The sequence below is a fragment of the Fringilla coelebs genome, assembly GCF_963513975.1.
Source record: "Fringilla coelebs genome assembly, chromosome: 13".
Lineage (NCBI taxonomy): Eukaryota > Metazoa > Chordata > Aves > Passeriformes > Fringillidae > Fringilla > Fringilla coelebs.
The window spans coordinates 12,911,232-12,924,901 of record NC_140039.1 but is presented as its reverse complement, the minus strand read 5'-3'; the positions used below and the strand labels follow the sequence as shown (position 1 = coordinate 12,924,901).

Here is a 13,670-nt window from a genome sequence, read left to right as displayed (position 1 = left end):
TTGCTTTATCCTCTTGCCAAGCCTGGAGGAAAAGCAGTGAGTGGTGGTGCAGCCTTGCCTGGCTCTGATGTGTCACATGCGCCGCTCGCCCTGCGCTGCCCGCCCGACAGCATTCATGCTCTTCTGGCTGCTGCTTCCTGGAGACTGGGAGCAATCCTCTCTGCATTTGCAGCCTGGATTTGATTTGGGGATTAAATCTCTGCTGTGCATTTCATTCTTTCCTAAATCATACTGCTCTTCCTAGCTGGCAGGAAAATGCTGTCTTTCCTCCCCATCTTGGAAGTGATAAGTGCACTGGGTTTGCAATGAAGTGAAAAAGGCAGTTTTATATTTTTATTTCATTTTTTGTTTCTTGCTGTTTCACAGAGCTCTTTGCTCCATCATTCAAGATGCATTATTCCCTGCTCTTCAGAGGTTCTGCTGTATCTGCAGCCCAAGACATTAGAGCCCTCTTCATCCCCTATACCAGGCTGGGCTCCCAGCTGAGGCTGGGCTGTGCTCTTTCTTGTGCTGCAGTTTTTGCTCTTTGCCAAAAAGGTGAGCTCTGGGGATATAGGGATCAGGTTTAGCACCCTGGATCTGACCTGGATGTTCACACACTCTGCAAAATCTGTGGGTCTGAATGTGCTGTTGTACAAGCACATGATCCTCACTGGCTTTGTCCATCTGGATTGTTGGGGAGGAGCTGCCCCTGGGGTGCCCAGCAAGTGTGAGTACTACCAGGGAGGTGCATGACATCACTCTCTTTTCAGGGATATTGGGCTGCCTCACATTTATTATCTGCTTTGTGCTAGCTTGTGCCAAGAGGTTTGATGCAAAAAATTCACACCTGTCTGACTTGTGATTTGTTTAACTGCAAATAGCATCTAATAGACCTCCCTCCCCACCTGTTGTTTTGTTTCCAGGGTGCATGATTAAGCCTTTGGGTTCTGAATGAGACAGTGATTCAGCCCCTGTTATCAGCAGGGAGGGTAGAAGGGGAAGAAGCCTGACATCCCCTCTTGGCTGCCTTGAAGCACACAGCTTTTGTGTCCTTCCTCCCCCAGCTGTCATTGGCAGCAGAGGGAGAGTATCTGACTTCTCCATCCTGGTATCCAAAATCAATGCTTCCTGCTGAGCTACATGTTTTTTAGCTCTGCTCAGACATAGTTGTTTGATCATTGTGTTTCTGCCTTTTGGGTATGAATAGTTTGCAAAAGCGAAGTTTAGCAGCTGGCTGAAGCTGTCAGCAGAGCTTTGATCCATTAGGGGCTGAGACCCACCCACCAATATGCAGGCACAGATGTGCACACACACACAGATGTGCATGTCTGACCTGTGCAGGCCGGCTCAGGGGCATGGAAGGGCACAAGGGATGAGTTTCTGCATCCATCAGTGTGGCCATGATCACAGCTGCTCCCCCCACTGCTGAGTGACCACGCAGACATGGATGATGCTGAGTGAGCTCTTCAGGGTAGATCTGCCCAAGGCTTGAATATGTGCTGCTCTGTATCAGACAAGACATCTCTGCTGCTCTGTTGCTGTCTTTAAGCCCAAGGAATGAGTCATGGCAAAATGCAAATCTGTTCTACCCCAGGGAGATATTCCCATCACGGACTCCAGCACATCCATAGTGCTGTCTTTCATTCCAGAAGATGCCTGTACTCCTTTCTTTCTGATTTTAAGACAGTTCTGCTCCCACAGTCTGAAAGCACTTTTAAGGTGCTGATGTTAGACTGAGCATCTCTGAGACAAATGCCTTCTCTTTGGAAAAACTGTCTGAAGATTCTTGTAGGATCCCATGGCAGAGCAAAGGAGAGCTCTGCAAGACCCTTGGCTCCCCAGGCTCTACTCTCAATGCAAGGTCTCACAACAACTGGAGATGGATGTCTCTGGAATGATTCTGAAAGGTTAACAAGAGATGTGAGGCCTCCTTGTACTTGGCAGAGGCAGCCAGAAGGTTGTCGCATCACACCACAAACTTTTACAAACCTGCAAGACCAGGGCTTAAACAACTGTGATTAACTGAGGCTAATAATAAAAGAAATAAAATACCTCTGACCTAGCAGAGCTGTTGGCTGTAAAAGACTCAGGCAAATGCACCTTGAGTGAAAAACCATGAGAAATGGCTGTTTTGGGAGAAGGCAGCTCTGGTGGGAGAGCTGGCAAACGTTTGCTTTGATGCAGTGTGAAAGGATCCTATAAGCTCCCAGCCCTTGTGGCTGAAAGAGTGGTGCTAAAATGGATTGTGTCCCTGTGTGACCTTGAGATGACAGTGATGTCTGAGTGATGCAGCTGTTGATCCCTCCTTTGCAAAAGGTGCACTGCCACCATAGCAAGAGACCTCTTGGTGACAGGGGAGTCATCTCTGTTGTACTTGGTGCTATCTTCGTATTTATAAGCTGATATTTCTACATGGCTGCATAGCCACAAGTCCAGTAAAGGACTGTAATTAAACTTGATGTGATTTATTCACAAGGGTGAGTTCATTTATACATCATGGAGTTGTCTGTCCTAATCCAAGAATCCTTGAACAAACAGCTCTGAATTTGCATCTCTTAAAGTAGCCAGCATTTTTTCATGAGCACCCTGAACTCAGGCAGAAGTGTGAATATACCTTCCTACCAGTAAAATAACCTCCCTGGGCTCTCTCCAAAACTTGTTCATATCTCAGCTTTTGATGGGCCACTGGCACAAGCTGTTGTGCTTGTTCATTTTTCTTCAATTCAGATGTGTGTACTTTTTCTTGATACCTCGGCCTTTCATACACATCCTGTTCTTTGGACATGAATAATACAGCCAAGTTCTGTCACCACTGATGCCTTTGTGTGCCTGGAAGCTGTGGTACTGTGTTTTCTTACAACTGAATTGGGTGTGAGTGATGAAGAGTGACTGGAAGGTTTAGTAAAAAACAAGAGGTCTTCTGTGAGGTATCTGTGAAAGAAAGGGGAAGACAAAGGGGAAGATATGTTTGATCATTAAACAGGAAGGGAATAAAGATTCTCTGGAGAAGGCTTAAAACAGGATAACTAATGTCTTCTGGAGAATCTTTGTGGTAAAATAACTCCACATTTTGAGGGGAACCTTAGACTTGATACCATAACCCTAGGCCTCTTTTGGAGACCACTCTGTAGCTTATGTTAGTGATGAGTGAAGAGTGGTTTCCCAAGCTCTGATCTAGTGGACAGAGTGGTCAGTGGAAAGCCTAAAAAGATGTAGTTAAAGTGAACAACTGGTAGAGGAGAAGGGAGATAAGCAATTTCCCATGGTTGCAGGGAGCACTGCAGTCCTGTTTTTCTAGAGCCATGGGCCAGCCCAGGTGGGAGCTGACTGAGATAATGTGGGAGATAACTTGGAGGATGATCTTGCTGGTGTTGCAGTATCTGTAAAAAAAAGGGAGTGTGGGTGGATACTGAATGTAGGAATGTGTGAAAAACACCTTGCTTATAAATGCAGGGGGGTCCCAAGAGACAAACTGTGCTGTAGCAGTACATCTCCAACATAGCCTTGCCATCATGCTCTCCTTCCAAAGTAAAAATCCTGCTGATCTCTGTTCCTGGAGAAAGTGGGTCTAAAGCAAGAGCCCCAAAGGGTCAGTTGTGGGTATATTGTCAGGCCATCACACTGGAAAAATATTGGCCTTTCAAGGCAGTTAAAAGTATCACTGTGCATTTGGCTTCCAGAAATGCAATTAGAAGGGATAAATGATTATCTAATTTGCTGAGACATTTCAGTGAGTTTATTGGATTGTAGCTTCAGTATTTGCCATGAACTAAGCAGAGGAATCTGTGCAATTTTCAATGTAATTAGTTTGTGTTCCAGGGGATGCAGGTGCATGGGAAGAGCTGTTTGTGGTTAGATAGGGAAGGAAGTCACATTCCCTTGTGTTTATCATTCTCATCTCTCAGCCATGGTGTTGATTTTTAGAAAGGCGAGGGTTACTTTTTATCCCCCTTGGTTGTTGCAAAAAATGTGACCAGAAATGGTTATTTAGGAGCAAAGTATGTTTGAATTTCAGAAACCAGCAAAGGTTTGCCTCCTTGTGCCCTTCCAGGGACCCTGTGACGGGCACAGCAAAATGAGTTATTTTCTCTTTGGGGCCACCTCTGCAGAATATGTCAGTACTTTGTGCGTCTTGTAACAGATTTGCCTGGCAAAAGTAACTCATGGCTGGTTGTGGGGCTGTTTTCTTCCTCCTTCCCTCTTTTTCCTTGTCTCCTTGTTCCCGTTCCCTCTTTTCCCACTGTGAACTGCAGGTGTGGACTGCTGCAGGTCGGAGACCGAGTCCTTTCCATCAACGGCATCGCGACGGAGGACGGCACCATGGAGGAGGCCAACCAGCTGCTGCGCGACGCCGCGCTCACCAACAAAGTGGTGCTGGAGATCGAGTTCGACGTGGCAGGTACGCTCCCGAAGGAGCTGCTGCTCCTCTCTGCCCGTGGGACTCTGCCAGTGCCTTTGCTAACCCACGGGAGGGAGCGGATTCACCAGGCTCAGAGAGGGGAGTGAGAAACCCTGTGAGGACCTTCTCCATTTCTTGTTGTTCTCTAACATTCACTGGGGTGGAGGGTTCTTTTGATGCTTTCATAAATGTTCTGTGCTCACTGCTTGGCTGAGATAAGCCTAAGGAGTAGATGAAGAGGACACACTTTAAATATTTGCTCATTAATAGGAATAATATTCATATTCATTTATGGCCTTGAAGCCAGGAGGGAGTCAAAGGTACAGGCTAGGGGTAAAGTGCAGTTTTGTATTAAAAAAGATTTTTTTTTTCCATTTACATTGGCAGAGCTGCTTCAGTTTTGAAATACAGTGTGATGTGAGCACTTGATGTTCAGAGGATGTATTTTTAATGAGAATCCAAATTTCAACCTGAAGTCCACAGGGCCTCAGATAACCTTATTTGAACCAATAAAGCTGTGCTTTATGGGCTTGTTTTCTTGGTTCCAAAGAAACCATCCATGTAACTGAAAACTCTTTTTTCTCCTTATTTTCTTTTTTGTTTGTTTTTTTTGCTTTATAGAGTCTGTCATACCCAGCAGCGGTACTTTCCACGTTAAATTGCCCAAGAAAAGAGGTGTAGAGCTTGGAATTACAATCAGTTGTAAGTATTGCTCAGACTTTCAGTAGCAGTTGCAAGAGCCTCTGCTTTCCACACAGGCATTTTAGAGGACTCAACAGAGAGATAAGATCATGTGGGGTTTTCGTGGCACTCCAGTGCTCATGATTTATCCCAGAATGAATCAGATTTGTGGTTCCTGCCTCCATGAGCTGGCAGCTGCAGAGAAAAGCAGCTGCATGAAGGGTTGGGACAAAGGATGTGTCTTAACTGATCACTTGATCTGTGGTTCAGAATTGTTACATTATGTTATATTTAATATTATTTTTATTTCCTTGATCACACTTGTATGATGTTCTTTTTAAAAAGAATTGCCTGGGTCTGGTGGGACCCTTGCAAAAAGAGGTGGAGGGAGGAGAACAAGTAACAGGTGAACCCCACAGCTTGAAGGGTGGAGAGGGGAAACTGCCAAGAGGAGGAGCATGAAGAGGGTGGTTGGTTTTAGAGACAGGGGAAGGCACTTTAAATTCCAGGGTTTGCCAGGAATTGTTTCACTTACAAGCTCAAGCCATGCAGAAGGAGAGCCATATGCCAGGACTTGGTGTGCACTGAGAGAAGAGAACATAAATTTTTTCCTTCTTTTCTCTCTTCTCTGCTCACTCTTAATTAATTACCTCTGTTTCCCTTCTGAGCATAGTTTTTAATTTAAAGATCTTCTGGCCTCTTTGGAGAGGGTGCTGTAGGGAGATGATATAGGCAGAGCCATCCCAAGTTTCTGGCTAACCTTGGGTCTTGTTATGCCTTTTGTCAGTGAATTTTTCCTGTATGGCAAACACATGCAGGTCACAGACCACTCATTCTTCTCTCACTTCTGGGTAAAGTCAGTTGAATCATCTGAGGTTTGCCATGCCCAGGGACTGCCACCACCTCTGATCTGAAGCAGAGCAGCTTGTGAGACTGCACTAATGGGATCTCTTGTCTGAGCCCTCAGGAGCACAGACCCAGCTGTGTCTGGGGAATGGAGTCGCAAGGGACACTTGAAAACGAGGTTTCATTAAAAGAGAAGCCATGGTAATTACCTCTTGACATTTGCAGCATTAGTTAGAGAGTTAATTGGAGGTGTTCTGGTCTAAGTGGGATGATTCTCAGGAGTGACTGGAACATTGACAGGATGATGCCATTGCACCTAGTGATATTTCTTGTCCCTCTTCTCAGCTTCCCCTATTTGTGCCACAAGGACAATCCTGAGAAATAACAGCACAGTATTTAATATTTGGCTTGGTAGCAGTTAATGTCTGAAGACATCAAAGGGCTTTCTGACAGCAGCAGGCTGTCTAATGGCATTTCACTGGTGGGGAGCAGTGCATGGTGCAGACTGTGCTGGGTTCCAGCCTGCTGCCCTGCCACTGCCTTGGCATTCCAGCCTCAGGGAGCAATCCAGGATAATGGATCCGGTAGCAAAAGCTGGCTTGAGCAAGGACCTGTTAAGTTTCAAAGTTTAGTTTATATCTGGGGTTAGAGAGTAAAATGAACTTGGGAGCTGCTGGCAAGAGCAGAAGTTTTTATTTGTGAAGTCTTATTTGAATGGGATCTGCTTCAGATGAGCATTTACACTTCAAACATATTTTTATGTTGGAAAGGTTTTCATTTCAAATCTGTTAAAAGAAGTGATTTCACACACTTTTTTGAAATCACTGCTAATATAAAGGAACTGACCCCTGGGTTTTAAATAGATGCCCATTATTCAACTACAAAGCAGCTTTTTAACACTATAATTGATTTGATCTTTTTGATTGCTGAACGTGTTTGTAGGACATTGTTTAAGTAATGCACATGCATAAACCTAAAATGTATTGCAGTTGTTTCCTGAGTCAAAGCCAAAATTATACTTAAAAATGGAGAAAAAGACAGGCACCCAGAAAATGTGGTAGCAAGGATGAAATTCAAGCTTAATCCTAATTTTGTTTTCATATATTAGTCTATATAAACCTATGTCCACATGATCCTTAGCATATTAGATCATCATTTTTTCACTTTGCCTCTGACCAGGCAGATAAATATACCAGTTTCAAACATTAAAACCAAAGCAAGCAGCCTTATATTAAGTACTTCCTGCAGAGACATGATGTGCATGCAGGAGTGTGATGCAAGCAGCAAAAGAAAAGAGGTAAAAATAACCCTTCTCTGTTTTGCTCAGTTCCTTTCCTCTCAGTTCTGCTGACTTGAGTGTTTGTGTAGATCTAGAAACAGCTTTTACAGCTTTCCTTCTGATGTGGAAAAGTATATAACTACTGTTTTAAAGGGCTTGGTTTACTTGCACTGGATTCCTGTTCCCTTCTCTGTAAAACTGAAGGAGCTTGAGTAGAAGACAAGGTGAAGGGGTCAGATGAAGATCCACTGCACTGTCATGGCCACAGAATTGGGTTTATTCATGAACTTTATAGTCTAGCTACACTACAGATGTAAGATGAGTTGCTTTCACTGAGTTTTACCTCTTGGCTTCAGCTGGCTTCTCTGTAGTTAATTCCTCTGCCTAGGAAGGTTTGCCTCTGCCTTCTTAAACGGGCAGAAGGTGTTATAACCTCATCAGAGGAGCACTACAGGAATAAATGTGATCAAGTTCTTGCTGTGCTGTGGCTTTCAGAGCTAATTGGGAGATGGACTAGGTAAAGGTGGGGGGAGAGCAGGATTCTTGATGGATGTGTTGGAAGAATTCATGTAATGGAACTGGCTGTAGGAGGAGCCATAAATCTGCTGGAAATGCTCATAAAAGGGCTGAAAACCCAGGAGATTTGTGTATGAGGAAGGCAGATGCTGCTGGTTCTGGGATGAACATGCAGAGAGAGGCTGTACTTGTTCCTGGTGGGGGGCAGATATTTGCTGAGGGCATTTAACCTTTCAGAGATCTCAAGGTTTTCCAGAAAGAGAAGGCTTGGGCTGGATGAGTCTCCAGCTGTGGCCTGAGAGCATGGATGGGTTTCTTCCCCCTGCTCAAACACAGTGTAGCAAAGGGACACAGCAAATCAAAATGCATGGTGGAAATACATGCATTTAGCACTATTTCCCTTTCCATTCCTCAAGGGATGAGTACAAAATCCAAGGGGTGAACCTCTCACTGACGCTGCTTGGAATTCCTGAGGGATCTCTGTGCCCTCAAGCCTCATTTATCTCCTCAATATGCTAAATGACATACACTGAAGCTGCCATGTGTGTGCTGCTCCATGCACTTTGTCCAGAGGTGAAGGGATATAATGCCAGCTAAACTTGCATTTTCTCTGAGAAAGTACCAGTACCTTAGCCTCTGTCCCAGAGAGAAGGGCATTTGCTTGTAGAGCAGCTACTCTGGAGAGCAGAAGCATGCAGAGCTCTGAAGAGCAGAGCATGCTCCTTTCTGCTTCAAGAGCTCTGAAGCTTACCTGTTTGCAGCAACCTCTGGGGCTCAGAATGGTGAGGATGCAAATACTGGTAACCTGAGAGTTTTGACACAGGGATGTGAAGATTTGACCCTTGTTAGCCTGAACAACCCCTCTCCATTAGCAGAACTCATGCCTCAAATGCTCTGATCTTGCTGGCTGCATCCAGTTCTAATGATGCAGTTGTGCCTTTGAAGGTTTTCTGTAAATCTCTTACAAATTAAAATCTCCAGCAGCGAGAAGCTAATAGTCACATATTCTCATATGTTCAATACCTCCCCTCTTAAAATAAGGTATAGATTTGTTATTCCCCTCTGCAAAATGACAGTTGATTGCACAAAAGATTACCTTTTGTATTCAGAGTTTGGGATTTTTTCCTGTCTCAAATATCCTCTCCAAGGGCTAGTTGTGACATTCACTGTAGGGTAGAGGTGTTGCTGTTAAAAGAAATACTGAAATTGCCATTAATTTTAGATATACATTAATGCTTTGTATAGCTTGTTTATCAAATTCCTTTATATATCTTAACAAATCAATTCCTGTGCCCTTGGTGTGAAGCACTTCAGATAAGGAGGAGGCAGTATATCTGCTTGCAGGTGATAAAACTGGAATTTGGGTAGATAGATAACTTTGATTAAGTCGCTTAAGCAGTGTAATCACTGTCCTAGTGAGAAGATGGATCTCTGAGCCAAGCAAATCCAGTTTTGCTGGCTCTGTATCAGCCTGTGCCCTGCGAGCATGTCTGCAGGCGGGGCAGGCTCAGCAGCCACCTGTCCTGCCCCCTCTCTCAAACTACAGCTGATTCACTCCAGTGCTTTTATCCTGGTGGGATATCCTGATCTGGTCTTGCTACCTGGAGATTGTGAAAGGAGAAGGATCTGTGATGAGGCAGATATCCTGCTGGAGGCACTGATAATTTATGCACCTGCTGCTAAACTTAATGAATGATAGAGGAAAAAGTTGGGTACTGAGGATTTGATTTTTACTGCTGCTCTTTGTAATCAAATCCGATTCACTTTTTTCCTCCTCTCATTCCTTAGCAATCCTGAGATTATTTGCTTTCTGATTTTGTTATTTCCAATTTTAAAAATGCTTCTTATTTAAATGCATTCTTATGGCATTATTACAATTTCTTTAATTACACATTGGCATTGTTGCTTTGGCTTGGTCAATAATGAAGGGCATTTTTAACGGGTTGATGCCCGTGAAATATGTGCTGGTGCTCCTTGGAGGGGAATAATTTACCAGTACAAGTCATTATGCATTCTATTAAAAACACAAACTGGACATGTGTTCCTGGCCTCATCATCCATCACAGCGTAAACACTTAGCTAGCCACAATCCCAGCAGAGAGACTGAAGGCAATTTATAAAAAGTAAATAACAGTATTGATCAATTCACCTTTTTATCACTGCCCTGTCACCACTGCCAAGCAGTGTTTTCATTTTGAGTTTCTTCCCCACCACATGCTTCTACCTTTACCAGCTGTTGATTTATGGAGCCTTCTCTGGGCCACTGGAGCAGATTTAAACTATTTTTTGTACTGGTAAATCCTCCAAAAATACAAATGGGTCTGAAAAAGAGTCTGTTTCCACCTGCACTTGCTTGCCCTGGCGGATGGAGGCCACAGCCAGGATGCCTGCTGAGAGTGAGCATGGGTTTCTGCATGCCAGCTCCTGCCTCCATCTCTTCCCTTGGCTTCCTTTGCTGCCATCTCCATTTCACACACACAGGAAAGCAAAACCCAGAGGCAAGGCTGAGGGTCCAAACTGTGTCTTCCTGCAGCAGAGTTCCCAAGACAATGTGCTTTGAAGAGATATAACCACATTAACAGCAGAAATGAATGGATAAGGAGGCTTTATTCATCTGTGCAAGTGTCTTAATGCCAAAGACCACAGTCCTAATAATGATGTACTTTAGGTTGGTGCTGTTTTAATTGCAGGCAAATTGGAAATTGTCTATTCAAAATCTCACCAGGGATTCATGTGGCTCTGACCTCTACTGAGCCACCCCTTCAGTGAAATTGCAGCTCTCTCAATGTCAGACAGGCAGCTGTTGCACGGAGAAATGTTGTCACCTTGCATGAATGGCCCAGGATGGTTAAAAATGAGGGGCTCGGGGTGTCAGGGCAACCTGATCCCAGCAGACAGGCAGGAAGCCCCTCTGGACACTCTGCTTGGGTGCCAGGAAGGGCTTTGGGATGCCAAAGATTAATTAATGCAGTCAGTAACTACAGGTTTTTAGAATGAACAACGAGCCTCTGTTCTGTGCTGTGAGATTTCATTATCTTAACCTTGTATCTTACGCCTCTTGAGAGAACATGGTTATTCATTAAGTCTCTCTAACTTACCCTTCAGATTTGATGGTTTTATAAAGCCTTTGCATTTTACATTAAGAAATTATGTAACGTGGTGATTCCCCCATCCCTGGAAGTGTTAAAGGACAGGTTGGGTGGGGCTTTAAGCAACCTGGTCTAGTGAAAGGTGCCCCTGTTCCATGAGTGGAACTAGATGATCTTTAAGGTCCCTTCCAATCCAAGTGTTTCTGTAATGGTTCTGTGATGAATATTTAGACTGTTTTACATTTATAAGGGCTGCCATTTATTAAAGTTTGAGTTCTCTGTTGGTAGGGACAGTTGTATGCAGTTGTATGTGGCTCTTCCATTTAACTCAGGTCTCAAGAAAATCTGGTCTGAGAGCAAAACTTCTAAAAAAAAGCCTGCAAACAAAACCCAGAACTATTTTTCCTTAAAACTTGCTTTGTTTCTAGTGGATAAAGCACTTGGTTTGTTACCCTTGCTTCTGTCATGGGAAGCTTGTGCTGTGTTCAGAGCTGACACCAACTGTGGAGCTTCAGAAGGACAAAGTCTCGTTCTCTGCTCAGGGACTGACTGTGTGCAGGATCCCCCCCATGGGTCACAGGACTTGCAGGGCAGATGCTGAAATAAACATAAATTCTGCAGAGCTTGGGGCATGTTGTCTGTGCTTTCTTGCTTGCTGGTTTGTTTTTTTTTTTTTTTTCTCCCCTCCCTCTTTGTTCTCTTGGTGTTCATGGTCTCTGGACATGTTGTTCAGCTGTGGCTTGGTCAGGTTAGAGATGGCCATCCCAGCCCACCACCAGGACAGGTTAGGATCCACCCTAACCCCTTTCTGTCACACTGCCTCTGCTTTGAAACTAGTAAACAAACCTTGCAGTGAAAAGTATTTTTGCTAACCTGGATTGTTTTGACAGAACCAGGCTAGGGAGTGATTAAACATGCAGCAATGCCACCTGACCCAGGGCTTAGGGTGTGCTCACAGGGTCTGCCCTCACTGCTGCTTGGACACCACTCTGAACACCCCTGTCAGCAGCAAACACCTGTCCTATACTGAAAAGGAGAGCAACAGTAATAATTATCAGAGTGATACATCTCAATCCCTGTGCTGTTAGTCCATGGTGTATGGCATTCTCAGTCAGCGTGGGGATGGATTTCTGCATTGTTTTTGCCTGAGCCCCACCCTTGTTCCCACTGCTCAGCTCTGCCCAGTGTCTCTTGTCCTGGCTGAAGTCTGGTCCATGCTGTGGACAGGCTGGATATAGGCACAAGCCCTCTGGGAATCTCCACAACATATCTTCCTCCCTTAGATCTGCAGACAGAAGCACAACATGAGTGTCCAGTCCAAAACTGTCTGGTACCAGGCTCCAGTAAGACATGGGGAGAAGAATTCCTCCAGGCTCTGTACCATTCAGCAGTCACATTGCTGTGACTATTATAAAATCAGTCAGTCTGCTTTTCGCTGTCTGACCTCACTGTGGCTCTCAGCTCTGCCATGACTGAGATTGGCTGTCTTTTTTCTCTCTTTAGTACAGAAGGTTTGGTTATTTCTGGGAGAGGATATCCTTAAAGGTGTTGGGTTAGACATATGTTTTTAAATCTCATAAATGAATATAAACAACGGAAAAATCTAGAGCAGAGAGGCTGGTAAACACTTACTATGTCTGACTTTCTGGGTGCTCTTTAACTGCTGTTCAGGCAGGTGGATCTCTGTGTGTTTGGTGCCACGTGCCTCACAGATATTTTAATCTCTGCCCTGCACTTGATGTGTTCAAAGGCTGTGAGTTTCTTTCTTCCCACACAGTTTTTGTGAGAAGCTGAGAGGCTCTGTCAACTTTAAATGAGGCAATGCAATTCCCATAGCAAGGCAGGTGGGAAGGATGCAGGGTGGAATGGATGCTCTTTCTTGGTGTATGTTTGGCGTGTGCATGACAAGGAGGTCAGGAGGAGTTTGAGTCATAAATCTCTCTTGGGTATCTCAGGAGACCAGCAGGTCTTGCAGGCAAGTCTGAAAATGTAAATGCTCCCAGAGATCCGTATTCACATCTCGTGGGCTGAAAAAGTTATCAGGGTCAGCCAGGAGATAAGAGCTGGAAACCACCCACCCTTTCCAGCTCTAGCACAAACCACCCCTGATTCATCTGGCTGTATGATTAAGTGCCCTAGAGAGCTGAACCAGCTGAAAAACTGAGCTTTTACCCTGGGTTATTTTCCACATGGAAAATTTCACAGCCCACTTTACTTGAGGAACACAGAAATGCTTGTGTGGAGCATGGGGCAGAGCTGGGAGCTCTCCAGGCAGCAGTGCTAATTCTGACTGCAGCCATGGCCTTTGACTCCTTTCTCTTGTGTGTGAGGGTTGGTCAGGGGTGTTCAGCAGCACTGGGATTGGCAGTGGCTCCTCTTCCTGTTGGACACCCCTTGCTGCTGGACACCACACGTCCTCTCCTTCAGGAGTTAAGAGGAAATTACCTAGGCAAAGGGCAACTGATAAACTTTGCAGGGATTTATGTTTGGGTTTTTTTTCCCCCTTTCTTTCTGGAGAGGCTTCCAGGGTTCAACTATGAGGCATCATTTTGTGATGGGAATATAAATCCCCTTTCTTTATGGCTGCTTCTCCCCATTAACTATCCACCATCCCTATCCCAGAGAGTAAACTCACCACCAGGCTTTGTCCTATGTGTCTCTTTGCAGCTGCAAGCAGAAAGCTTGGGGATCCTTTGATCATCTCTGACATCAAGAAGGGGAGTGTAGCACACAGGTGAGTGCAGGATTTTCCATCTGTCAAACCCACGGCAAAATGGCCTTCTATGAATGTCTACCAGAGAAGCTGAATGTAGCCCAAGCAGTAGCACTTGGGTCTGGATATTTCCAGAATCCAAGGAGATCTCAGCACTAGAGGTTT

General features: G+C 44.7%; 1 protein-coding gene across 2 annotated transcripts in view; it reads left to right on the top strand.

The window, feature by feature from the left end:
- The window catches only part of GRIP2 (glutamate receptor interacting protein 2), a gene marked incomplete at its 5' end in the record, with an annotated part of 246,061 nt that overhangs the window by 208,790 nt on the left and 23,601 nt on the right, over nucleotides 1–13,670 (top strand). For both annotated transcript variants that reach the window (XM_084214653.1, XM_084214652.1), the window contains 3 exons: nucleotides 4,236–4,381; nucleotides 5,003–5,083; nucleotides 13,460–13,526. In XM_084214653.1, coding sequence (XP_084070779.1) covers nucleotides 4,236–4,381; nucleotides 5,003–5,083; nucleotides 13,460–13,526 — 294 coding nt within the window. The remainder of the gene's footprint in view (nucleotides 1–4,235; nucleotides 4,382–5,002; nucleotides 5,084–13,459; nucleotides 13,527–13,670) is intronic.